At 45.1% G+C, this 25,392-nt stretch overlaps 1 protein-coding gene across 1 annotated transcript in view; it reads right to left on the bottom strand.

The window, feature by feature from the left end:
* itgbl1 (integrin, beta-like 1) overlaps positions 1–25,392 on the bottom strand; it is an 85,145-nt gene that overhangs the window by 27,512 nt on the left and 32,241 nt on the right. Inside the window, exons 3-7 of the mRNA XM_056289648.1 lie at positions 23,254–23,400; positions 20,945–21,067; positions 16,221–16,361; positions 11,464–11,604; positions 9,043–9,189 (exon numbers count right to left, since the gene is read on the bottom strand). Coding sequence (XP_056145623.1) covers positions 9,043–9,189; positions 11,464–11,604; positions 16,221–16,361; positions 20,945–21,067; positions 23,254–23,400 — 699 coding nt within the window. The remainder of the gene's footprint in view (positions 1–9,042; positions 9,190–11,463; positions 11,605–16,220; positions 16,362–20,944; positions 21,068–23,253; positions 23,401–25,392) is intronic.

Below are 25,392 nucleotides of genomic sequence, written 5' to 3'. Positions count from 1 at the left end.
GGATAGAAAAACCAGAAACCACCTACCTTGTGTGGACATTTCAGAGGTCCTCACAAGTAAAAGGGTCTATTTTAGGGTTAGGACTTGGTTTAAGGGTTAAGGTTAGATTTAGTATTAGGTTAAGGTTAGGGTAAGGGTTAGGGTTAGGCGTGTAGTTTGCATGGTTAAGGTTAGGGTTAAGGGCTAGGAAATTAATATAGTCAATGAGGGGTCCTCATAAGGATAGTGAAACGAGTGTGTGTGTGTGTGTGTGTGTGTGTGTGCGCATCTCGGTCCTGTGGTGGCCTGGCGGCCTGTCTAGGGTGTCTCCCTGCCTGCTGCCCAGTGACTGCTGGGTAAGCGGTTTGGATAACAGATGGATGACCATGTCTCTCTGAAGTTTAAATTGTTTAAAAATAGTATTATAGTTGTTAAAATGTTCATTTTGGTGTCAGTCATTTCCCAACAGACACACTAACATATGGGTAACACGTTATAACTACACAAATAAAGCATTAGTTAAGTATTAGTAACTACTGAATTCATCTTTTGTAAAGCGTTTGTAAAGCAAAACATGCACCTATGGTTAGTGTGTTAATAGGTGTTTATAAATACTACTTATTAATACTGCAATTCATGATTAATTCAGGTAGTTACTAGTTGTTAGTCAAGTATTTTGTATGACCTCATCTAAAGTGAGGACTGTCTACGCCTTACAAAGCATTTAAAAATGAGATTGAAAGGCCAGCAGCACCTTGAGACTCACAAAAGTCTAAAGGATCACAAGACCCTTTAGAAAGCGTACGTACATGATTAACACACTATTTAGGTGCAGATTTGTGCTTGAATTAATCATGAATTGCAGTATTAATAATTATTTATAAAACATTTGTTAACACACTCACTGGTCTAACCACTGGTGCATGTCTTGCTTTACAAATGCTTTACAAGTGATGAATTCAGTAGTTACTAACACTCAACTAATGCTTCATTTGTGTAGCATAAAGTGTTACCAACATATGCAATGCATTAATATCTCAATTTGGGTATCTATCTTGACAGAATATAGCGTTTAAAAACCGGCGGTCATTTTGACCGCCCATGGGTGTTTTAGGTAGGAGTGAGATCCCGGTGGTTCTAGTGTTAAACCTGCAACCTGCGTCCCTGTGAGAACAAAGCTGCAGCTGGAAGCTGTGGAGCTTTAGTCTTCTACATGCAAACACACGTGGTCGGTGATGTGCTGCCCGAGCTGAGAGGATGGGGGAAGGAATCCAGAGAATCAGCACAAAGATGAAGGCAGGTGTTTCCTTGAGGAAATACCGCTGCATTAAAATAAAAAAAGGGGGGGGGAGTGCCACCCGGCAGCTTCTGACTTCTGCTGTTCAAGTCTCAGGCTGCTGTTTTGAATTTCAAGGCTTTTTTCTTTTTCCGCTCATGCCGTCGTCTGCAGGAGTCAAACTCACATCCACACCTCAGTGATTCTCTGCTTCTGTCCCCTACACTTTCTTTCTTTCTGTCTCTCATTCACTCCCACAATCTGCATCTCATACACTCCTCCCTCTAGTTTGTTGTTTTACCTTCTCTTCGTCTCTCCTTCTCTCTACACTGTAAAAAACACCAGCTCGTCAAAGCTCATGATGCTTATTTCAATATTTATTTTAATTGCAAGATATTGTTGGTTAAAATTTCTTAGTCCATTCCATCCATCCATTATCCAAACCGCTTATCCTGCTCTCGGGGTCGTGGGGATGCTGGAGCCTATCCCAGCAGTCATACGGCGGCAGGCGGGGAGACACCCTGGACAGGCCGCCAGGCCATCGCAGGGCCGACACACGCACACATACACACATTCACACATTGGGACAATTTAGTATGACTGATTCACCTGGCCTACATGTCTTTGGACTGTGTGAGGAAACCGGAGGAAACCCACGCAGACACGGGGAGAACATGCATGGGCTTTACGTGATGTTTTATTTTGTCAGTGTGGCCAAAGTCAAGGTCATGCTGCGCGAACACATCTGGCATGGAGTTCAGTCTGTCAGCTATCCCTTCTTCAGGTATTGGAGAGTTTCCAAAGTCGAGGTCGTTTTTTTGGTTTTGGTCAGGTTGAGTTGGAGCGTCTGGGTTGCCAGTGGTGATGGGCTGAACACTTTGAATAGCATCACTTCTGCTATCACATTCTTTGGGGCGATGGTGATATCATGGTCCGATTCGTTCTCGGGGGTCACTGGTATGCAGCGAGGCAGTTTGGATGGAAGGCTCGCGAGGCCATCTGTAACCATTATGCCCCCTGGCAGGGAAGGGAGTTTTGGCGGTGGACAGAAATTATTGTTTGTTTATAACAAAAAAATGTTCTTGTTTCATGATAATAGGACTTGTTTGGAGACATTCACTATATAAAAAAAGAAAGTTTAGCTCAAATGGCTTCTTGTTTGAGGATTTCTTTTCCTGCTATGTGAAAAAGTCCTTGAAACAACCCTGACAACCGCGAAACAAACACTCTTTCTTCAGTGTGAATATGAATTTTACAGACACATCTTGAATTAAGCATTATGAGACTTAAAACAAGACAAAATACCTTGACCTTGTCTTTTTTTTTGTGCAGTGTAATGACCTTTGTTTTACAAGTTTTTGCAGCCGTTTTGTTCTCCCAGACGCTACGCCAACACAGAACAATTTAATAAAGTTCATTAAACCATTTACTGAAATAAAAAAGTACACAGACACATAAATGTACACGATTAACTGCTTCTCTCTCTCTCTCACTCTCTCTCTCTCTCTCTCTCTCTCTCCTACATGAACAGCATGAATAATGGATAAAAAGCGACTGCAGACAGTAACTGTTACCAATACACGTCTATGGAGGAGGGACGGGGGAATCCCTGCATACTGATGCTGCCTTGAAATTCAAACGGTCACTGTCTCCTGGTTAGAATAAGCTGAGCTGGTGTCCAGAGCCATTGAAACACACTAAGTAATATATTCCCTTCAAGTGCACGCATGGAAACTTTCTCATTTTACACGTTGTGGTTGAAGAATAACGCAATCCCCCCCCCCACACACACACACACATCTTGGCAGGGAGAAGGCATACAGCCCTGTGTGTTATTGAATAGAATAATGGAACAGGCGGAGCTGATAAATAAAGGCACATTTTAAAGGGATGAATTTATGGATCTCATTAACTGTACTTTGGTGCAGGGTAATTTAAAGTGCCATTTGGTAGCAGCAATTGGAGATAATTTAAAGGTACTGCTGGAGGAATTAAAGTTAATTAACTCTCCCAGCACAAGTTAATCTTTGCTGTTTCATTATGTGTGTGTGTGTGGGGGGGGGGGTACTCTGCCTACTGTACAGGCACATTCAGACAGAATCAGGCAATGTGTGAAAAGCCAAAGTCCTCCCATCCACTTTGAAGAGGATAGTAAGTTTAGACTGCAGCACTATGTGCCGCAGAGGGTTCAGCAAAAGCAGCGGCATCTGGCAAGAAAGTTGAACCAGATCCAACTTTTGCCGGAATGCAACCCTACGTCAGGCTGCGGTGGCCAACCACGTAAGCCAGCGATCAGACCACAGACGGGCCCTGTAGTGACACGCCCACACCGCCGCACAACGCGGTGCCAAGGCGCCGCATTGCCTGATTCTGTGTGAATGCACGCTACCCCGGTATGGTGATCGAATTATTTTCGGCAGACAAAACTAGATTTCAAAATAAGTCAGTCACAACGTGTGATGAAAAGTTGATGCATTCACAACACCCAAACCTGGTTCTTAGTTTGGGGTGGGCAGCTATTTCTTTTGCCAAATCCCCACCCCTCTTCCATTGCTGATATAAAGTAATTCAGTTACCGGAGGTTATCATTGTATGATAATGCTTAGTAGTTAACACTATCATTAAAATGTACACGGTTTGAAATTTGGATTGGACTTCTCTAGTACCCAGATAAGCATGGATTCTTATAATTGTTTGTCTAAACATCAGCTCTTCGGGTAGTTCTTGTCTTTGGTACTTGACCTTGGCGGTTACAGTCCACAACAAAAGAAAAAAGTTGTCATTTTTTCCATCTTTCTTTACATCTCAATTCTTTATGTTTTATTGTAGATAGCCATAATATGAATTTTACGATTTTTCCATCACGTCCGAGAGTTACCTGTTAGCTAGCTCACGGATACCAACTGTTTTGTTTCGTACTGTGCAAACATCTAGTTTACTGTGTCCGATGAGTTTCAGAAAGCTGAAAGAAATCCAGCTGAGCTGTATATACACGCTAATATATAGAATATTGAGAGTCTAAATTGTGTTATGCTTGCTCTAGTTTTGCCATATCGCAATAAAGATAATCATATAGAGAGGCATATACACAGCTGTTTGTAATGTCAGACTAATGCCTTTTTCGGTTTATGATCAGGTTGTCTGTACTTCCGCTTTCGGTGTGGGAAGATGGCGGCGCAAATTCACGTTTGCAGCGGCCTCACCCAGTACCATCCATGCAGTGTTTTTGTCCACGTCTGCATATAAGTTTGTCTTTGTTTGATGGCTGGGAGAGCTGGCGTTGGATTGGCTGAGGGAGCTTGGTCTGCTGTGTCCTGTGGGCCCAGGGACCACGGCCCTGCCTGGAGCTGTGCCCGAAGAGGAAACACTGAGGGCGCTCTGACAGGACGCGGAATCGGGGCAGGCTAAGCTAACTGCTAGTCCATGCAGACCGGCAGTTCTGACAGTCTTCCTGGCTGGCGTTTGTGCTCTTGGATAGTGATTTTTTTTTGTTTGTTTGTTTGGTTAGTTTAGTTAGTTATGTGTTAGTTTGGATATATGTGTCCTTGTAGTTCTTGGATATGTGTTTTATTTTTGTTTTTTTGTCTTTGTGTTGCACTGCTGTGGGTCACGATGTTTCGTTTCATTTCATGCGCGCAAGTGCATGAAATGAAATCACATACCAAGTGTTACTGATTCTGATTCTGATTTATACGCTCTTACCGACAGCACAGCAGCATAGCATCTGTCACATCCAGTGTTTTCCAGTTGCGCAGATCTGAGAGACAGACATGGCCGACATCACACCGTACATTGCAACGCGTACACCCTATCTGCTCATTTAGACCTCAGTAGCGGTGGCCAAACTGCAGAGTCCCCATAGATGTCCCCTCGGCTCAGACAATGCAGAAAATCAATACCTTATATTAACTCATAGTAAATCTTGGGGCTTTGAGACGGAGCAGGTTATGCCCCTCCTAATGGAGCCTGCTGTCAAATGCATTATTGGCAAACCATCCGGCATTTAGCAGTGATATTCAATAAGGACACATCAAGTTGTAGTGCGGTGAGGTCAGCAGGACATGGCGGGCTTCTCTAAACCTTTTTCTGATGCGGGCAAGTTCCTTTGTCCTGATGTGCAGGAACAATGCAAGGTATTCCCCTGAGACCTACAACAATGTTAAGGCCTCTAGGAATGAGGAACAGTGCTGCTCTGAACAATGGGCCTAATAGAGTCGTAGGGCTGATGGATTAGGGCTGCTGAATCCCCTGTGATACACAGAGACCAGAGATACTCTATAACACCTCAGACAGTGCATCTGCAGACACTCTATAACACCTCAGAGTGCATCTGCTGAACTGCTAGTAGATTTGTCTCATTAACAAATGGTCCCAGACACACTTTGCAGCAATGCACATGGCATTCAGTATCTGCCCCTATATTATATACTGAAGGTAAAACTGAAGAAACCACAGCTCACAGGAGAGGTGACCAAACATACTTCTTAATAAATGTCAACAATCAAATGTGTTTCCTTGTTGTTTTCATTACTTTTAGTCTCATGAAACACTTGTAAAAACGTCTCTCTGACAAAACCCACATTCCAAAGGAGAGGGTGTAAGAGCCATGTTGAATAAAAGGAGCACATGTTTGTTTGGACATGGATCCAACAAGCTTTGTCAAATCTTACTCCCTGTTCACAGGGCTCAGGATTTACAAGTGTCTGGGAAAATCATTATTAGACAAATTCCACCTGGCAAACAAAGCAAATAGATATTATACGCCATCCAGAGTGTGCGGCCCACACTGCTTCTGTGGCAAATGTTCAAGGATGTTGCTTGTTGTTTGGTCCCCGTCCATCTGTTCCCTGATATCTCTGTTAGCATCATCTGTCAACGAACTCAGCCTGTCTCTGGCAAGAATGGAGACAACCTCGATGCCGTCACACAATGAGGACTGGTTTCCAGTGTGGCTTAGTAAGTCCAATGGTATGCTGTACTATCGAGTCAAGTGTCTGGAGTCTCCACCAAAACAAGCTGCCTCCTTCCAGAAGGAGCGTTAATGAAGCATACAGCGCACAGTAATAAATCTGGAGACACATCGACCCACAGCTAGTGTTACTGAGAGAGCAGCTCCAGTCCTGAATCACACTTTGGCTGGCCAGCCATGCCCATTACTCACCAACTCACAAACTACGCTGGCATGCCAGCATCTCTACTCACCCAGAAGAACACAAATGCACACAATGTACTTACATACTGTACACAAATAGAGAAGTAACACACACACACACACACACACACACACACACACACACACACACACACACTTTGGCTTTAGGTTGTCCGTCGTGTCCGATGATGACAATCCTGCCTCTGTCACTTGTGAGTCTTCTTATGGCTGTAAAGCCCAATCCGCGATCCACAATGTCTGCCACAGACAGAACAGGTGAAATCACTGACTGGGGGTGTAGGTGTGGTACTGGCTTCATGTCTCTTCAGACGTCTTCTGGTCCGTCGATCACCGCGGTCCTTCTCGAGGTTTTGCACCCCTTGTTGACAGAGCTGCCGCCAGATGGAGCGTTGGGCGGCAGTGTCTTCCAGCTGGCTCGGGTTCAGGCCGCACTTCTTTATGATGGTCTTCAGCTGGTCTTTGTACCGTTTTTTCTGGCCCCCTGCCAAGCGGCGGCCAAGATGTAGCTGGCCATACAGCACTTTACGCGGTAAGCGCTCCTTTGGCATCCTGATGACGTGACCGAGCCATCGAAGTTGGTGCTGGGTGACGGTAGCCTCCATGCTGATGCAGTTGGTCTTGCGGAGTATTTCAGTATGGGGCACTCGGTCACGCCAGGTTATCCTCAGGATGCATTGTAGGCATCTGATGTGGAAGGCCTCAAGCATCCTGAGGTGGTGGCTGTACAGGGTCCACGCCTCACAGCTGTAGAGGAGAGTCGTGATGACAACTGCCAAGTAGACAGATATTTTGGTGTGGAGGTTGAGGTCTTTGTTTTGAAAGACCCTTCTCCTAAGTCTGCCAAAAGAGGATGACGCTTGTTTAATCCGGTTTTGCATCTCCCTGTCGATGCTGCAGTCGTCAGAGAGAAAGCTGCCCAGGTATTTGAAGGATTCCACTGTTGCAAGTGGTTTGTCAGAGATGTTGAAGGTTGGTGAATGAGATGGAGGAGTAGATGCCCACTGGCATACTACTTCAGTCTTTGTCACACAAATAGAGAAGTAACACACACACACACACACACACACACACACACACACATACATGCACACATAATTATACACATAGGTACACACACATACACTAATACACAAAAATATGCGTGCACACACACACACACACACACACACACACACTCCCTCAAATGTGTATACTGTACGTCACAGTTCGTATGGAGCGGTGATTGGCTGAGGACTTGGTTGAAGACATTGCTTGTGCACCCTGGTAAATTCAGAGGCCATCGCCAGTAATGGATTACAGTCCCAATCACACCAGCATTGGTAAATGTGTAATTTAGTGGTGGCACAGCACGGTGGCGCAGTGGTTAGCGCTGTCACCTCACAGCAAGAAGGTTCCGGGTTCGAACCCCGGGGTTTTCCAACCTTGGGGTCACCCCAGCTCATCCTCTGTGTGGAGTTTGTATGTTCTCCCTGTGTCTGTGGTGGGTTTTCTCCGGGTGCTCCGGTTTCCCCCGCCATCAGCAAGACATGCATGTTAGGGTTAATACTCCTGTCTGTGCCCTTGTCCGAGGCATGGCAAGACGAATTGGAGTTGGTCCCTGGGCGCTGCATGGCAGCTGCCCACTGGTCTTAGCTACACACAGCTAGGATGGGTTAAATGCAGAGCATCATTCCCTATGGAGATCAATTATGTATATCAAAATCGAATTCAGTTCATACCAATGGATTTTTCACGATGACCACAGTTGTCTTGATGCCGACTTCAAATCCGGTGAACTTTGACATGGCCATTTGCACAACAGCCCATCGTAAAACAGCTTTGACTGTGTTGGGCTCTAACGGTGCAGTTGCTAGAGAGAGTCCACAACGGAGGAAGCTAACATTTTAGCAGAGTCACATCATCTAATTTTGTACTACTGTGCTCTGCTAAAATATGAAATACTACACACAAAAAAATATACAACAAGGTTTGCAGTCAGCCATGAAGCAGGAGTAGATGGTATAAATATGTTTCAGTATTTCTTTTTGGTCACCAAACATCCAGTCCGCTTATTTTGCAAGAAAGTTTGCTCTGCCCGTTTCTGGTGTGAAACTATTGATCAAGACCCACGAGTGGGCCGCAGCAGGGAGCCAGGTGGGTTATGTGGTGTCCACAATAAACCCATATTATTTGAAGAAAGAATTTAAATGAAAAAAGACATAAGAAATCTATTTTCAATCATATTGAGTAAACAATGCAATGACTTAAATTGTATTCCCAAAAATAACTGAAATGACATTTAATGTTAACATGCCTCATCTGTTTCAACTGATCATTATTAGGCCATGACTGAAGTCTGAAAGAAGGGCGATACTACATTTTGAAATAATTTAACGAGGAATGTCAAGACACATAATGGGAATTTATTGCTTATTTTTCTGCACAAATTATTTGGTGTGTCCCTGGTTTAAAAAGAACCTCCAGATGTGGGTCACGTGATGAAAATGTTTGGGAACCCCTGGACTAACAGATTTGTATCAATGAAAAAGTGCTCAAAAAACATTGTTATGCTGTATGGTATAGCTACAGGCCAGGCGCGGTAACCATGGCAACGGGGATGAGGATGCTGGGATACCTCGTCCGAAGCAGGACAAACTGGACATCCCGCGACACTTCTTCAGACTGCTCTCCAGAGACAGCGAGCAGGACCGTGGATGCTCACACTTCTTCCCCATCCAGCCCTCTTTACAGTCGCACCTCCCACAGTTACACTGGCCGTGACCTGCAGACATACCAGAGGAGGACGAGGAGGAGGAAGAGGGGTGAGATGAAGCTGTCTGTAAATGTGTGTGTGTGTGTGTGTGTGTGTGTGTGTGTGTGTGTGTGTGTGTGTGTGTGTGTGTGTGTGTGTGTGTGTTGTAATGGACGCAGCACCGAGCAGAAATTGGGGTCAGGGTGTGAACTACTGTCACATGGAGTTTGGCTCCATGTAGAAAAACATGAGCTCCCCTGATAACATGATATAGGAAATTTTGTGGGGAGTTTCTCTCTGTCTTTCTGTATGTTTCTGTGTTTGTCACTATATTTCTCTCTCCCTCTCTCGTTCTCTCTCCCTCCTTCTCTCTCGCTCTCTCCCTCTCTCTCTCTCTATCTTAACATATCTTTCTCCATTTGTATCTCTGCCTTTCTGTCTCTGTCTATTTGGTAAATATGAATTACCAACTTTTTTTGTCATACTTTTGCCATGTGAATTTCTATATTGTTTTCTGTAGCAATATGTCATGTTATGCATAATCTACTACTACTTTCGGCTGCTCCCGTTAGGGGGCGCCACAGCGGATCATCCGTTTCCATCTCTTCCTGTCCTCTGCATCTTCCTCTGTCACACCAGCCACCTGCATGTCCTCCCTCACCACATCCATAAACCTCCTCTTTGGCCTTCCTCTTTTCCTCCTCCCTGGCAGCTCCATATTCAGCATCCTTCTCCCAATATGTTGTATGTGTCTCTGTGTTGTCATGTTACACATAATGAATGAGTTTAATGGGCTGATTCATGACTCGTTCACTATGGATATCCAGCTGTGCCTTTCCTGCCATCACCATGCGAACACGGTGGTGCAACAACACACTAACCAGAACGGAAGAGTTAATTTACTCTTATTTATTGATTTTAGTTATGAAGCTAAAGTTATAAAGTTGTCACGTTCATGGGTGCGTGTGTTGCAGACTGTTTTATTGCTCGGTGCCCACTGAATCTGGCCCATCTGTTCCACACTTTGCTGATAGGAGATGTTGGTTTGGATGCTTGTCTGTGAGGCACAGGTCTGCGGATAGAGAGTAAGCTGATGTATGCTTACATCATGGATGTTTTATTACCAGTGACTCGTTGAAATCTTCTCTGACACCACCCAACACTGAAGGTGAGCGAGAAGGACGAGCGGGGTAATATGAAGGATGGATGGAGGATGTGGTGAAAAGAAGATGAGGGGAGATTCAGTGTTCTGAGAACATCGGCTGAACAGAATTTAGTGTCTGAGAGAGAGACAGACAGACAGAGATAGAGATTAGCGATAGAGAAACAGAGAGAGAGAGGGAGAGACAGACAGACAGAAAGAGAGAGAGAGAGACAAAGAGATAGAGAGAGACAGAGAGAGAAAGAGACAGACAGACAGATAAACAGACAGACAGTGAGAGAGACAGACAGAGAGCGAAACAGACAGAGACAGAGACAGACAGACAGACAGAGACAGCGAGAGGCAGACAGACAGATAAACAGACAGACAGTGAGAGAGACAGACAGAGAGACAGAGACAGAGACAGACAGACAGACAGACAGACAGACACAGAGAGAGAACGAGAGATGGAGAGATTGTATGTGTCTCTGTGTTGTCACACTAGCTGGTGTTGGCAGGCAGAGGTCCACAGCTCTCATGACTGTGTCCATGCATCGGATCTTGAGATATATTTTTTGGCCCAATAATTATGATCTTAATGAATCGTGTGCAAACAGGCAACATCCATCACATTTTGTTCATTAATTCTTCAGGGAAATGGGAAAAAGGTCATCCCCTGAAAATTTATTAGGAGGTTCTGCTGAAAGTTAACTTTCCTGGCCATGAAGTTGCACTGCAGTATTAATACCAGATGGGCAACTGCTGGTAATGCTTTGTTTGTTTATTTCTGGAGTCTCTGTTTGCTTGAAGCTACAAACCTGAGAGATGTACAGGCTAAAAAAAAAAGTCCCTTTTGATACTTTCCATCACTGGTGTTTTCAAGACAACAGCTAATCCACTAATACCCATGAATCATGCAGACTTAGTCATAGCTGATTTGAATGGTGAGGACATTAAAAATCTCATTATTAGACTTAACATGCTGAAAGAAAATACATATTTCAATTAAGCACACAGAAATACACAAAGTCGGACGCATCCGCACATTGCATACAGTAATGGAGGTGGCTAGAGTAGCTTGCAGCTAGCCCACTGGTTAGTCCTCATGTTTTATGCATGGTGGTGGGGGGGGGGGGGGGGGGGGGTTGTGGAAGCCGGCTGACCTGAACAGAAGTCGTCGGTGTATCGGTCGTAGGTGGCGTGACAGCTCCTCTCATCACATTCACAGGTAACTCCATGGATGTCACCCCACTCTCCAGAGGGATCCACATCATGGCACGTACACTCCCCACACACACAGGTCCCTAACACACACACACACACACACACACACACACACACACACACACACAATGAAAAGTATCAGCAGAATGTCGGGTTGCATTTGGCTCCGTCCTCTTTTCAGAAGTAGTTACTCACGGAGCAAAGAACAAATAAATCTCCGTAATTTGGATTCAAGTGAAAGCAAACAAAGCAAAAGCCGAGCCATTATCACTGTGAAAAATGTTGGGAAAAGCCTTGTGGAGTGGAGGAGAGCCGGGGTGCCACGGCCTGTTGAGTATGAGGATTAGAAGTAGAGCGAGACAGGCGGCAGTAGAGAAACAACGAGAGGATGGAGAGACAGACTCCCTGTTCAGCCAAACACCTCTCTCTCTCTCTCTCTCTCGCTCGCTCGCTCTCTTCTCTGTGCTCATCTTTTCTATTCTATTTCTCTCTCTGTACGTCCGTCTTTCATCTCTATGTCGTCCTCTCTCTTTTTCTATATCTCCGACTTTCTCTTTATGTTTCTCTATTTCTGTGTCTATCTTAATGTATTTCTCGATTTGTCTCTGTATTTCTCTCTCTCTCTCTCTCTCTCTCTCTCTCTCTCTCTCTCTCTCTCTCTCTCTCTCTCTCTCTCTCTCTCTCTCTCTCTCTCTCTCTCTCTCTCTCTCTCTCTCTCTCTCTCTCTCTCTCTCTCTCTATTGAGAATCTAAGCCAGGGAACCAGCTGAGCGGCAGTCAGTGGAAATCCTATTTTCTCTTATCAGCGGTGACAGAACAGGGGGAGCCCTGGGGGAGCTCATACAGCTGGCAAGCTTCTCAGCTGGGAATGGTGTGCGGCAGACAGACCTGGCCCCTGCCCCCACCCCCACCTCCCCACAGGCCCCTGGCCCCTGCCCACCTTATAACCCCACAGCACAGGATTTATACAGCCACGCTCTTCCCCGTGTGCCAGCAATGTCACGGCCGGCTCCTTCCAAGTACACTGCTACACCTGTACCGGTTACTGTCTATAAAAAGATGTCGCCATAAAGAAATATTGGCTTTGCATCCGTTGTGTTCCAAGTCAAACCTCTGGAAAAAAATCTATTCAGCATTCTTTTTATTTTCCATCTTTCATGAAAAGAGAACCCCCCCCCCCCTCTCTCTCTCTCTCTCTCTCTCTCTCTCTCTCTCTCTCTCTCTCTCTCTCTCTCTCTCTACGAGACAGGACATTCCTTCTCCATGCACCTCATGACTTGCAGCCGCATTGTCTCTGAGCAAAACTGTTTTTATCAGGAAATCTTTTATAGCAACACACAATTAGCCAGGAGCATAATGTGCTAGCTACAGACTTGACAGTGTGCCAGTTTGGAGTGTATTATTAGCAGGAATAAAGGGGCAAAGTGAACCTGAGAGACAGCGTGGGGGTTGTGAGGATGCCGAAATGACAGGGAGTCGTTTAACCAAACGCTGTCAGTCAAATCATATAACGCTTCATCTCAGAAGGTGAACGCGAGATGGAAGATAATAGAAGAGAAGCTAAAATAAACGTGTCAGACACCTCAAAATGTCTACACAGGGTGATGAAACATCTTCCTTTTAGTGGAGTCAGCGGCCCTGATCCCCCTCTACTGTCCAAACTCATCAACTGGAGCCTTTAATGCTGGACCAAAATTATAAATGGACTGCATTTATACTGCAATTTTTTTTCAACGTGTTTTACAATGACTCACATATTTACACATACACACACACGCACACACACACTCTCATACGGCGATGGCGGTGTCAACCATTCAAGGAAACAACCAGCTCATTGGGGGCAGTTAGGAGTTAGGTGCCTTGCTCAGGGACACCTCCATGCTTTTTCAGGAGGAACCAAGGATCGAACTGGCAACCTTCCAGTTACCACCCAACCTGCTCTACCTCGTGAGCCACTGCCACTATATTACACTATATCATCTAATTTATCTGGTGTCTCATCTCGTATCATCTCACCATCAGTCGCTTCTGCAGGGTCGGGTCATGGTGGCAGCAAGCTAAGTAGGGCACTCCAGATGTCCCTCTCCCCAGCAACACCCTCCAGCTCCTCCTGGGGGACCCCAAGGCACTCCCAAGCCAGACTGGACATGTAGTCCCTCCAATGAGTTCTGAGTCTACCCTGGGGTCTCCTCCCAGTTGGACGTGCCCAGAAAACCTCCAAAGGAAGGTGCCTAGGAGGCATCCTAATCAGATGCCCGAACCACCTCAACTGGCTCCTTTCGACGCGAAGGAGCAGCAGCTCTACTCTTAGCTCTCTCTGGCTATCCAAACTCCTCACCCGATCTCTAAGGCTGAGCCCAGACACCCTACAAAGGAAACTCAGTTCAGCCACTTGTATCCTCGATCTCACCCTTTCGGTCACTACCCAAAGCTCATGACCGTAAGTGAGGGTTGGAATGAAGATTGACTGGTAAATTGAGAGCTTTGCCTTCTGTCTCAGCCTCCTCTTCACCACAACGGTTCCGGTACAACGTCCGTATTACTCTTGATGTTGCACCAATCTGCCTGTCAATCTCCCCACTCCATCCTACTCTCACTCGTGAACAAGACCCCGAGATACTTGAAGTTCTTCACTTGAGGAACTCATCCCCAACCCGGAGGGAGCAATCCACCATTTTCCGGTAGAGAACCATGGCCTCAGACTTGGAGATGCTGACTTTCATCCCGGCTATTTCACACTCAGCTGCAAACCACCCCAGTGCATGCTGAAGGTCACGTTCTAATGAAGCCAACAAAACCACAACATCTGTGAAGAGCAGAGATGCAATTCTGAGGTTCCCAAAATGGACACACTCCTCACCTCCTCACTCCGCCGAGTCCGACACCCACCAAAAACGTATTTGAATTTGTGCCGAGAATACGGGCACAGCTCTCACTTTGGCTGTAGAAGGACCAAATGGCTTGTAGCAACTGCCCCGGTACCCCATGCTCCCGCAGTACCCCAACCGAGTGCCCTGGGGTACACAGTCATAAGCCTTCTCCAAGTCCACAAAACACATTTAGACTGGCTGGTCAAACTCCCATGCCCCCCTCAGCACTTCTGCAAGGGTAAAGAGTTGGTCCGTTGTTCCACGGCCAGGACAGAATCCACATTGTTACCCCTGGATCCTAGATTCGACAGTCGGTCAGAGCCTCCTTTCCAGCACCCTAGAGTAGACTTTCCCAGGAAGGCTGAGCAGTGTGATGCCCTGATATTTGCAGCACACCCTCCAGCCTATTGAGAACACAACTGAGAACAGTGATGGAGAAAAGGTATACTAAAACAATATCATTCATTTACAATTAAAAATTGTTGCTGGATGTTTTATAATGCCGTGTTCAATTTTTATAGACATGAAAACTTAAATCAAATTACTGACTTTGGTCTGACTAACATCAAGGGATTAGGTTTGATGTCGCAATTTAATAAGTTTGACAGTAAAGTGTCAACAGTAGATGTTCTCAGCTGAACAAATGTGATCAAACTATAAAAGAAAACTGACATTTAAAACAAAACAACTAATAACTTTTGACAGTTTTTTTTAATTATTATTATTCTGCCATCAGGTTTTCCATGTATTCTTCGCTGGTACCTCCAAGGAGCACACTTACTTTTCTCTCCATCGCTGGGAAGAATAAAACGGGTGCTATGAAAGGCGTTTGGCAGCCGTTCACACTGTGTCAAATGTGAAGCCAGGCTCGGCAATGGAGCTCAGACCATGTACCACTTAGACGCCCCTCAGCGGCTCGACACTAATTAATTTTGGAGAGCTTTTCTGAAACCTCCGGGGAGAATTTCAGCGAGACTTCTCTGTCTGCCAGACCATCGCATCCAGTACTCTCTCTCTTTCTCTCTCTCTCTCTTTCTGCTTCTTTCTTCTACCTCACTCGCTCTTTCCTCCTTCCTTAAGTAGCTGTAATAGTTTGGGAGTCATGCCAGACGTGGCTCTTTCTCCTCTGCAACTCTCAGGTCAGCTGAAATGTGGTTTTCTCATCAGTTTATTCAAACACTTTTCTTTGGAAAGCCATCCTTCCCCCTGGCAGCACCTCTGTAAAGACAAATGATTATGTACGACCATTTTACCAAGCAAAATAAACTTCACAACCACACGTTCTAATGAGCAGCTAAATAGTGATGAAATAAGTCGTACAGTACTTATTAGCTCTTACAACACACTGTTAATAATAGCATTACAAGAAAAACATAAGAACCCCTTAAAACTAAATGAAATTAGAATTTAGAGAATTTCTGAAGCTGCAGCTTAACTTTATTTTAGTCCTGAGTGGTTCACTTCAGGACCGATCTGTTGGTCCATTCTAGTCTGGTGTGATCAGATCAGGGAGAGGATACGTTTAGATAAAATAAATAAATAGAGAAAGAGACTAAATTAAATATTCCAAGATGTATTAATAAGACAGTTATTATTTTCATTAATCATTTATAATCACTATTCACAGCTAGTCATTCTAAAACACAACCAATATTTCCTCAGTGAGAGCTCACAATTAGTTGCTTTGATGAAAGATCACATATTCAAAAAATTAGCTCTATCTCTATCAATTTCCACCTAAATCACATTGAGTATAACTCTCAGGACTGAGGACGCACACACACACACACACACACACACACACACACACACACACACACACACCTCTGTTGCTGCAGATCTTGCCATCTGGAGATGTGCATCTCCTCTTGCTCTCCCATGGGCTGATGTCACACTGGAATTCACATTTGTCTCCATGCCAACCGGCGGCACAGTAACAGTTCCCACAGTAACACTGACCGTGGCCTGGAAGACAGGAAATAAAACAAACCGCCAGTCAACCGGAGCGGTCACCTCGCTCTGCGTGGTGTTCCTTTACAAAACACATTCAAATAGACTTGTTTTAGAAGGAGGAAGAGAAGTGTTGCCCGTGCTGAATGATTTACTATGAGGCTGTTTCAGTGTTTTTGAATCAGTCCAACATAATGCTGCACTGGGACCAGAACCTGAACCCTTTCTCTGATTTGAAGAACATAAAGCAATAAGGTTTCATTAAAGGTTTAAATTTCATATTCATTGCACTGATGCTCTCTTTAGTCTTTCCATAGGGGACACAACAGCACCATTCATTTTTTTTGGATCCCCCCCCCCTTTTTTTTTTCTCCCCAATTGTATCCGGCCAATTACCCCACTCTTCCAAGCCGTACCGGTCTCGGCTCCAACCCCTCTGCTGATCTGGGGGGGGGGGGGGGCTGCAGACTATGACATGCCTCCTCCGATACATATGGAGTCACCAGCCGCCTCTTTTCACCTGATAGTGAAGAGTTTCACCAGGGAGACGTAGCACATAGAAGGATTACGCTATTCCCCCCAGTTCACCCTCCCCCCCCCAACAGGCGCCCCGACCAACCAGAGGAGACGCTTGTGCAGTGCCCAGGACACATACCCACACCCAACTTCCTACCCGCAGACACGGCCAATTGTGTCTGTAGGGACGCTGTCGTGGCAATTATTGAATTCCACGCCGACAGAAATGAGAAACGAGGCAGAAATCTCTTACAGTATTGTCACACGATTTTAATATATGTTCATGAACAGATGCAGCCAAGCCCAGGTGCCTGAATGCACGCCGATCAATACAGTACAGTCTCTCTTATAGGACAGTTGTCTGTTCTTCCCCTCCTTATCTCATGTCTTCTTTTTTTGGTCTGAATGTTTTATTCAAATCAAAAGTTTACGTCAGTGTTCAAAATTGGAAGAAAAACCTTTCAAAAGTACTTAATCCTGATATCAATTATAACAAGTAGCATTGGGTTAATTCTTCACAAAGGCCAAACAGGAAAAGAGCATGATGTGTAGTTTTCCACAATAAAGAGACAGAGATGATAATTAGGGTGGACAGAAGGGGCTGCAGAGGCTGCAGGGAAACAGGAGTGAAAAAAGACAACAGTCCAATCTACAAATGACTTCCAATAGTTTTTATACGTGTTTTCTTTGTGTTTTTCTCGCCACGACAGCTCGTGTCGAATTATGAAGGATTATTTCAGAGCTCTTATTTACAGCCCTACCAACGAAAAAGCAAGACGCTCGGCAGATTCACTAAAAGCTGGCGGTGTCATGAGTAAAAACAGACCAATCTCACTTACTAACACTGTGCATTGTGGATTGATGTGTGTAAATTGTGCTGGACATAGGACCACTAACAATTCATACTTTTAACCCAATTAACAAGTATTCTTAGGCATGTCTGGCGGACGATGCAAAACTGAAGGAAGGGATTATGCAAATAATCTTAATTGCACTGAGGGCAAACCCTGTAATTTCACCTTGAACTGTGTGCAGGATTTAACAGCTTCATTTTAGGCACAAACATGGCTGATGCTTCTATATTGGCCACAGAAAGACAAACACGAAGGAAAGTATGACTGTTTCGTGCAGTTTACCCTGTTAAGGCCGCGTTTACACGACAATGGTCTTGCTAAAAACGGAAAAGTTTTTCTTTTGCGTTTTAAAAAAGTTTGGCGTTCAGATCTCCAGGTTTTCTAATAGGCTAATTGTGGCAGATTTGCAATATTGCTCATGTAAGTGCTGGCTGGTATTAACCAGCTTGCAAAACTGGCAATAGTTGATCCGAGCACTTTTTTTAGGTTTGCATTACTTGTTTGAGCGTCTTAGTAAATCCAGAAGTAAACGCTGTATGTCACTTATATCAATCCGACAGGATATGCCAACGCAGAACTTTGACCTGTTTATACTAAAAGCTGCTATCCTAATGAGCTCGGCTTGAATTTAATTTACTGTCTCCTATGTAGATGTGTCATAGCTGCGGTTGTAGGAAGATTCATTTAAATTGCAGTTGATACGGATTATGTTGAGCTGTATCCAGTCCAGCCCGTTTCTTTTTTCAGGATAGTTAACATTTCATTTCTCCGTGTGTCCAGGTGGCATATCGGTCTATTCTGTGGCCTACCAACACAGGGATCACCGGTTCAAATCCCCGTGTTACCTCCGGCTTGGTCGGGCGTCCCAACAGACACAATAGGCTGATGTGGGTATATGTCCTGTTCACTGCACTAGTGCCCCCTCTGGTCGGTCGGGGCGCCTGTTCGGGGGGAATAGTGTGAGCCCCCCCACATGCTACGTCCCCCTGGCGAAACTCCTCACTGTCAGGTGAAAAGAAGCGGCTGGCGACTCCACATGTATCGGAGGAGGCCTGGTAGTCTGCAGCCCTCCCTGGATTGGCAGAGGGGGTAGAGCAGCAACCAGGATGGCTCGGAAGAGAGGGGTAATTAGATAGATACAATTGGGGAGAAAAAGGGGGGAAAAATTTTCATTTCCCCATCACCCATTTGCTGTTGGAAATAAATTCCAAAATGGCATCCATGCAGCAGAGGGCCATTATCAGGGATGAGGATTTAGCCAGGCTCATGCTACCATGGCAAGCATGTCTCCCAGTAGTTACCCGTCTCAAGCAATACTTTCCTCTGGTCCAATATAGATTTGTCTCCTTTGTCATTAAAGACTCCCATGTTTGTTTCCTTAAAATGTGTCCTATGTAGGTGGTGGTGAGGTGAGTGTTGTCTGAGCTTCACTCCAAATGACTGATAGTCAGCAGGGCTGTTGTGTCAAAACATAAAACCTGGTTGAACCTGAGTTTTACTTATAGATGTTGTACTATCTGTTGGTGTCGGTCTTCTACCAGCTTGTTCTGTCATATCTGCTGACTAGACACGACAACTTCACTTCTTCTTCAGACTCAACACTACCTACCTTCTTCTTCCTCATCTGGCTGCTATGATGAAGATGGAAAACACTATGCATCCTGTCATTTTTCCTGGTAAAGTCCTACCAGACGAGGAACCAAGTATGCACACATCCATAAGACATTGACAAATATAGCAAAACTAGAACAAAGGAGTAAGATCTGCACACTGAAATGCTCCCAAAAAGCCCCCCCCCTTTTTTTCTCCCCAATTACATCCAGCCAATTACCCCACTCTTCCAAGCCATTCCGGTCGCTGCTCCACCCCTCTGCCAATCCAGGGAGGGCTGCAGACTATCACATGCCTCCTCTGATACATGTGGAGTCACCAGCCGCTTCTTTTCACCCAGCCCAGTATCACGCCAAAGCATGTAATACACCCGCCGGTCCAACATGTCAGTGTCATGGTTTGCCTTGCTCAGGCATGCAAAGTACACGCGTGTATGACGTTGCAGTGCCAGCAGGGGGCGATGATTAACTCAATGCCAGCAACTCCACACAGAGGAAAAGAAGCATACAGCATTTTCCAAAATCTCTCCCCTAACCCTAACCCAACCCCTAACCTGCCTTCACCTCTTAATCATCGCCCCCTGCTGGCACTGCAGCTTCATACACACATGTACTTTTCACGCCTGAGCGTGGCAAACCATGACACTGACACGTTGGACCGGCGGGTGTATTACATGCTTTGGCATAATACCGGGTCAGCCTTCACCTGACAGTGAGGAGTTTCATCAGGGGACGTAGCGCGTGGGAGGATCATACTACTTCCCCCCAGATCCCCCTTTCCCCCGAACAAGCGCCCTGACCAACCAGAGGAGGCGCTAGTGCAGCGACCAGGACACATAACCACATCCAGCTTCCCACCCGAAGACACGGCCACTTGTGTCTGTAGGGAGACCTGACCAAGCCAGGGGTAACACGGGGATTCGAACCGGTATCCCTGTATTGGTGGGCAACGGAATAGACCACTACGCCACCTGGACCCCCATCCAAAAACTAATTTATTCGGCAACGTTTTGATCAATCAAGGCCTGAAGAAGATCTGTTCGATCAAAACCTTGCTGAATAATTTAGTTTTGGGGAGCATTTCAGTGTGCAGACCTTACTCCTTTGTTAAAGTCCTACCAGACACCACCCATTCACATCAAACACTACAAGTCTGCAGGATTTGGAGTTTTGTGGATTATCTATAATTTTAAATATCCCAACAATAAAGAATATCAAATAGAACGTTTGCAAGTAAGTCTTTAGGATTGTAGCTTTAATTATGTTTAAATGTGAAGGAATAATAATGGGTTGGTGTCAAAAATATGTTGCAGAATGATGGTGTTCAATGCAAGGCATTTGTTTAATCTGTCAAACAAGACAAAGTGGAGGATATACATGTATATACCACTGAAGTGCCATATGTTCAACTGTGGGGTCTCAGAGAGAGAGACAGACAGAAAGACAGACAGACAGAGGGAGAGTCAGACAGACAGAGAAAGACAGAGAGAGACAGGCAAACAGACACAGAGGGAGAGTCAGACAGACAGAGAAAGACAGAGAGAGACAGACAGACAGACAGGGAGAGGGAGAGTCACAGACAGACAGAGAGAGAGAGAAAGAGGCTGCAAGGCTTTACCTCCACACCACTCCCCGGTGTCCTCGTCCAGACACTCGTTGTCGTTACATTCACAGTAGCGTCCGGTCACCAGACCTCTGCCAGCCCGGTCATCACACATACAGCTGCCGCAGTGACAAGAGCCTGACAAGCACACAAACCCCATCACAATTAACGTGGACGTCCTGGAAGAACTCAAGCTTTCGGTTAATTTTGAGTGTGTGTGTGTGTGTGTTTGTGTGTATGTGTGGGCTCACTACACTTAAGAACCCTGCTGGTTTGAGGATATGCATTGGGAGATGTTTTGTCTCAGCGCCAGTGTGACAGTCAATGGTTCAGAACCAGTAAACAAGTGGAGGGGTCGTTTGTGTATGTGTGTGTGTGTGTGTGTGTGTGTGCGTGTATGTGTGTGTGTGTGTGTGCATGTGTGTGTGCACAGACTTTACAAATGATACGCTTTAGAGCCAGAAGGCTAGAAATACATGCTGTGAATAAATTTGCATTCATACTTACTGGAGCAGGCAGCATACATGCACTAACTAAATCACATGCAGACACACACACACACACACACTTGCAGACACACACATCTTAACACACAAAAACAAACACTATCTTCCATTTTGCTGCAGGCCAGCAGTGAGGTTAAGCCACGGTGGGTAAGGGGCTTTCAGTGTTCGGAAAAACAGTCTTAAGTCAGACGTCCTCTCACCATATGCGTCCTCGGTCTGCCACCGCTTTAACCACTTGTGTCAACAAAGACAATTACACAACACAGAGACTGCTGGGACGTTTTGGCAGGTGAGATGAAAGTCTGAATTGAATTATCAGTAGTTACTGGCAGTATTGATAGTCGTAGGCAGTAATGAACATCACATTCAGAACACGATGGCTTTTGTGATGAAGCAGTGGAGGTAGTCCGTATGAAACTACAAAACGACCCCACCTTTAGCAATAGGACCACCCTTAACACTGACCAAGTATGGCTCACCTGTAGTGGCCAACTTGTGTAAGAGGAAGTGGAAAAGAGGGCTCTTATGTCCACTCCAAGGACACCACCTAGACCCTGGTTCATATTTGTGGACGACACCTGGGTTAAAATTAAATCTCAGGATGTACCACATTTCACCGACCACATTAACTCTGTGGATAACCACATCAAGTTCACCAGGGAGGATGTGAAAAATGACAGGTTAGCCTTCTTAGACTGTGAAATTGCAATTGCTGATGGGAGACATTTGATTGTTGGTGTAAACCAACACATATGATCAGCTCTTAAAGTTTGACTCTCATCATCCACTGGAGCACAAACTAGGAGTCATCAGGACGCTGTACCACCAAGCTGACAACGTCCCCACCGACACAGCTGCTGGGGAAGGGGAGTCCCTGTTAAGTGTGGTTATCCTTACTGGGCATTTGGCAAAGTCAGGAAGATGCCCAAACAGAACACCAGCCAATCGAAGAGAGGAGAGGGACAACAGCTGTCTTAAGTGTAAACCAGTGGTGATTCCGTATGTGGCGGGAGTGTCAGAACAGTTGAGATGCGTATTTTCCTAACACTGCATCTCAGTTGCTTTCAAAACCCAAAACAAGCTACGCCAGAAGTTGGTGCGCCCAAGGATCGGGTGCTCCAGCACAGACAGAGCAAGATAGTGTACGCCGTTAAGTGCCAGGAGGCTTGCCGTGACTTGTACATTGGGGAACTTAAACAGATGCTGGCCAAGAGGATGGCCCAACACAAGAGCAACACACGTCAGGCCAGGACTCCACAGTCTACACCCATCTATAGGCCAGTGGCCACTCTTCAAGGATGAGGATGTGCACACCCTTGATAGGGAGGAACGCTGGTTTGAATGGGGAATCAAAGAGGCCATCTATGTGAAGAGGGAACGACCATCACTGAACCGGGGGGGGGCGGTAAGAGTACATCTGTCACCATCTTACAATGCTGTGATTGCAATTATTCCCCAGTCCTCTCTGAATAGTTCACATGGCCATTGTAACGTTAGTTAATAGTCACGGCACTTTGCATATGAAACATCGTTGGGTTCGGTCGTTATGCCGCTGTATTGTGTATAAGGGTGGGGATACCTGCAGTCAGCTGAGACTGAAGAGGTCACTTAGATGAGTGATGAAACGTATCTCCCGCTAAACGTTATGTCCAGATGAACTGATTCAACTTCCTGGAAACGTGCATGAGTGTGTGTGTGTGTGTGTGTGTGCGCATCAGTGTTAAGATGTTTATACTTGCAATCATCTGTGTGCATGCTCTGAGTTTAATGATACATTGTGTGTGTGTGTGTGTGTGTGTGTGTGTCTGGTGCCGGTACCTGCGTTAGAGCAGACCACCCCCTGTGGGTTCCTGCACAGCTCTTTGCTCTTCCTGCTGGACAGGGTACAGTCCTCCTTGAACTGGCAGCCGTCTCCAAACCAGCCGTCATCACACTCGCACATGCCGCAGTCGCAGTAGCCTCGGTCTGAACGAAGACACGGCACACAGCTGTGTTCATGTAGCGGATACGACCGCATCGTTCATCAAACCACAACATAAACCTCTGAACTTCTGGTGTCCCGAGGCCGTTTGACTTCTGTAAATGTTTTGAATTAAGACTGTCACAATACCACATTTTTACTAGACAATTACTATGACAAAAATATGAGAATGATAAAAACCATGATAATTAAGATTTGTATCACAGATTTCTTGATCCTAGCTTGCTGTGTGTGTGCGTGTGTGTGTGTTGTTGTTGTCCTTGCTGAAAAAATAATAGACAAAAATCTACCACAGAACTGGCATTGAAGGACTACAGTGATTTCGATTACAAGAATTTCAGTCTGACTCACACTTCCATTTCACTCTGTCCTTGTTTACGCATTATGCACGTGGACACACACACACACACACACACACATGCATAATGTGTAAACAAGGACAGAGTGAAATGGAAGTGTGAGTCAGACTGAAATTCTTGTAACCCGAATCACTGTAATCCTTCAGTGTCAGTTCTGTGATAGATTTTTGTCTATTTTTTTTCCAGCAACAACACACACACACACACACACACACACACAGAAAGGCAAAAAACTGTAAAATATCTCCTTTTCCCTGTTTATTTGTAAGATACTGTCTTTTAAGTAGGATTTGTGAGATAGTTTTTGTCAGGTAATTTCATCATGGTAATATACATTTTCCACGTCACACTGAAATTAGCACCTTATATATACAAGCACTCTGCCTTACCAGTTTTCCATCTCTCTGAGCATGGAAGTGGGCAATATGAAATACGGCCAAAATCATAGGATGAAAAATGAGGACGGCTAACTAGATACCATAAATTTTGGTCCCATTGCATTGTGCAGGAGGGGGCTTTGTGTGTCTCTCTCAAACACTCCTGTATCTCATTCATCATGTAAATGTGATGTCCTCTTTCAAGGGCTATCCATCAGTCCTTAACAGTAGGCCAGGTCCCCTCTCTCTACTCATCATCAATACGCATCTGGAGTGACTCGGAGGCACGTCGAAGGAAAAGTAGAGGACAGATGCTGCAATGAGACGTGAACCACCAACACCACAATGTCGCAATAACCACCAGAGATCCTGGTATTACAGCCTGCCTTGTGTGAGGATGTCTCCGGAAATATCGACTGCTTAAAATTATTATTATTAGTTCTATGACAAGTGGAAAGTGGGCTGTGCTCTCATACTGTTACATTGTTACTACAATATTACTACATTATTGTTACATTGTTACTACAATATTACTACATTACTGTTACCTTGTTACTACATTACTGTTACATTGTTACTAAAGTTCTATCAAGGGTCATCTGCTTGGGGCATTTCTCTCCATAGGAAATATAAAGTAAATAAAACAAACCACAGGAATCGTAACAGGCTGTGTCCATATTGTCATTCAAGCTGTGATCCACTGTTAGCGCCCCACATTACAGCCACATTCTCATCCGCACACCTCTCCGTGTGTTGATGTCGGAATCAAAGCTGTCAGCAAATAAAGCCTTAGAAATGTGGCTTCCATCTGAATAACCTTCAGCTGTCATATGCACATCAGAAAGAAGGTTGTAGGCTCTCCTGGGTGTAAGTGAACAGTGGGACATAATGGTGAGGTACAGAGATGAAAGAAAACACATCTGTATGGCAGCCGCTATGTTTGTCAGTATTTTAAAGGAAAAATTCAGCAGTTTTCAACCATATCTTTTTGTATCTCTAACAAGGATGGCATGTGAAATACACCTGCAGTTGCTCCAGATTGTTTCTGTATTTCTGAGCCGGCAGACAAACAGCTTCTTTTTTTCTTTTCTTTTCTTTTTTGGACAGAAAAACAGACAAGACAGAGCGGAGATTAGAAACTCAATCTAAATTAAAGATGCTGTTAAAAAATACATCATTGTTTACTCAGCTAACATTAGAACAGAAGACTTTATAGATGACAATACAGAAGCCAGTGCGC

This window comes from Lampris incognitus, chromosome 11 (assembly GCF_029633865.1).
Source record: "Lampris incognitus isolate fLamInc1 chromosome 11, fLamInc1.hap2, whole genome shotgun sequence".
NCBI classification, from domain to species: Eukaryota; Metazoa; Chordata; class Actinopteri; order Lampriformes; family Lampridae; genus Lampris; species Lampris incognitus.
The sequence above is the reverse complement of the archived record's forward strand: the minus strand, read 5'-3'. Positions and strand labels throughout refer to the sequence as shown.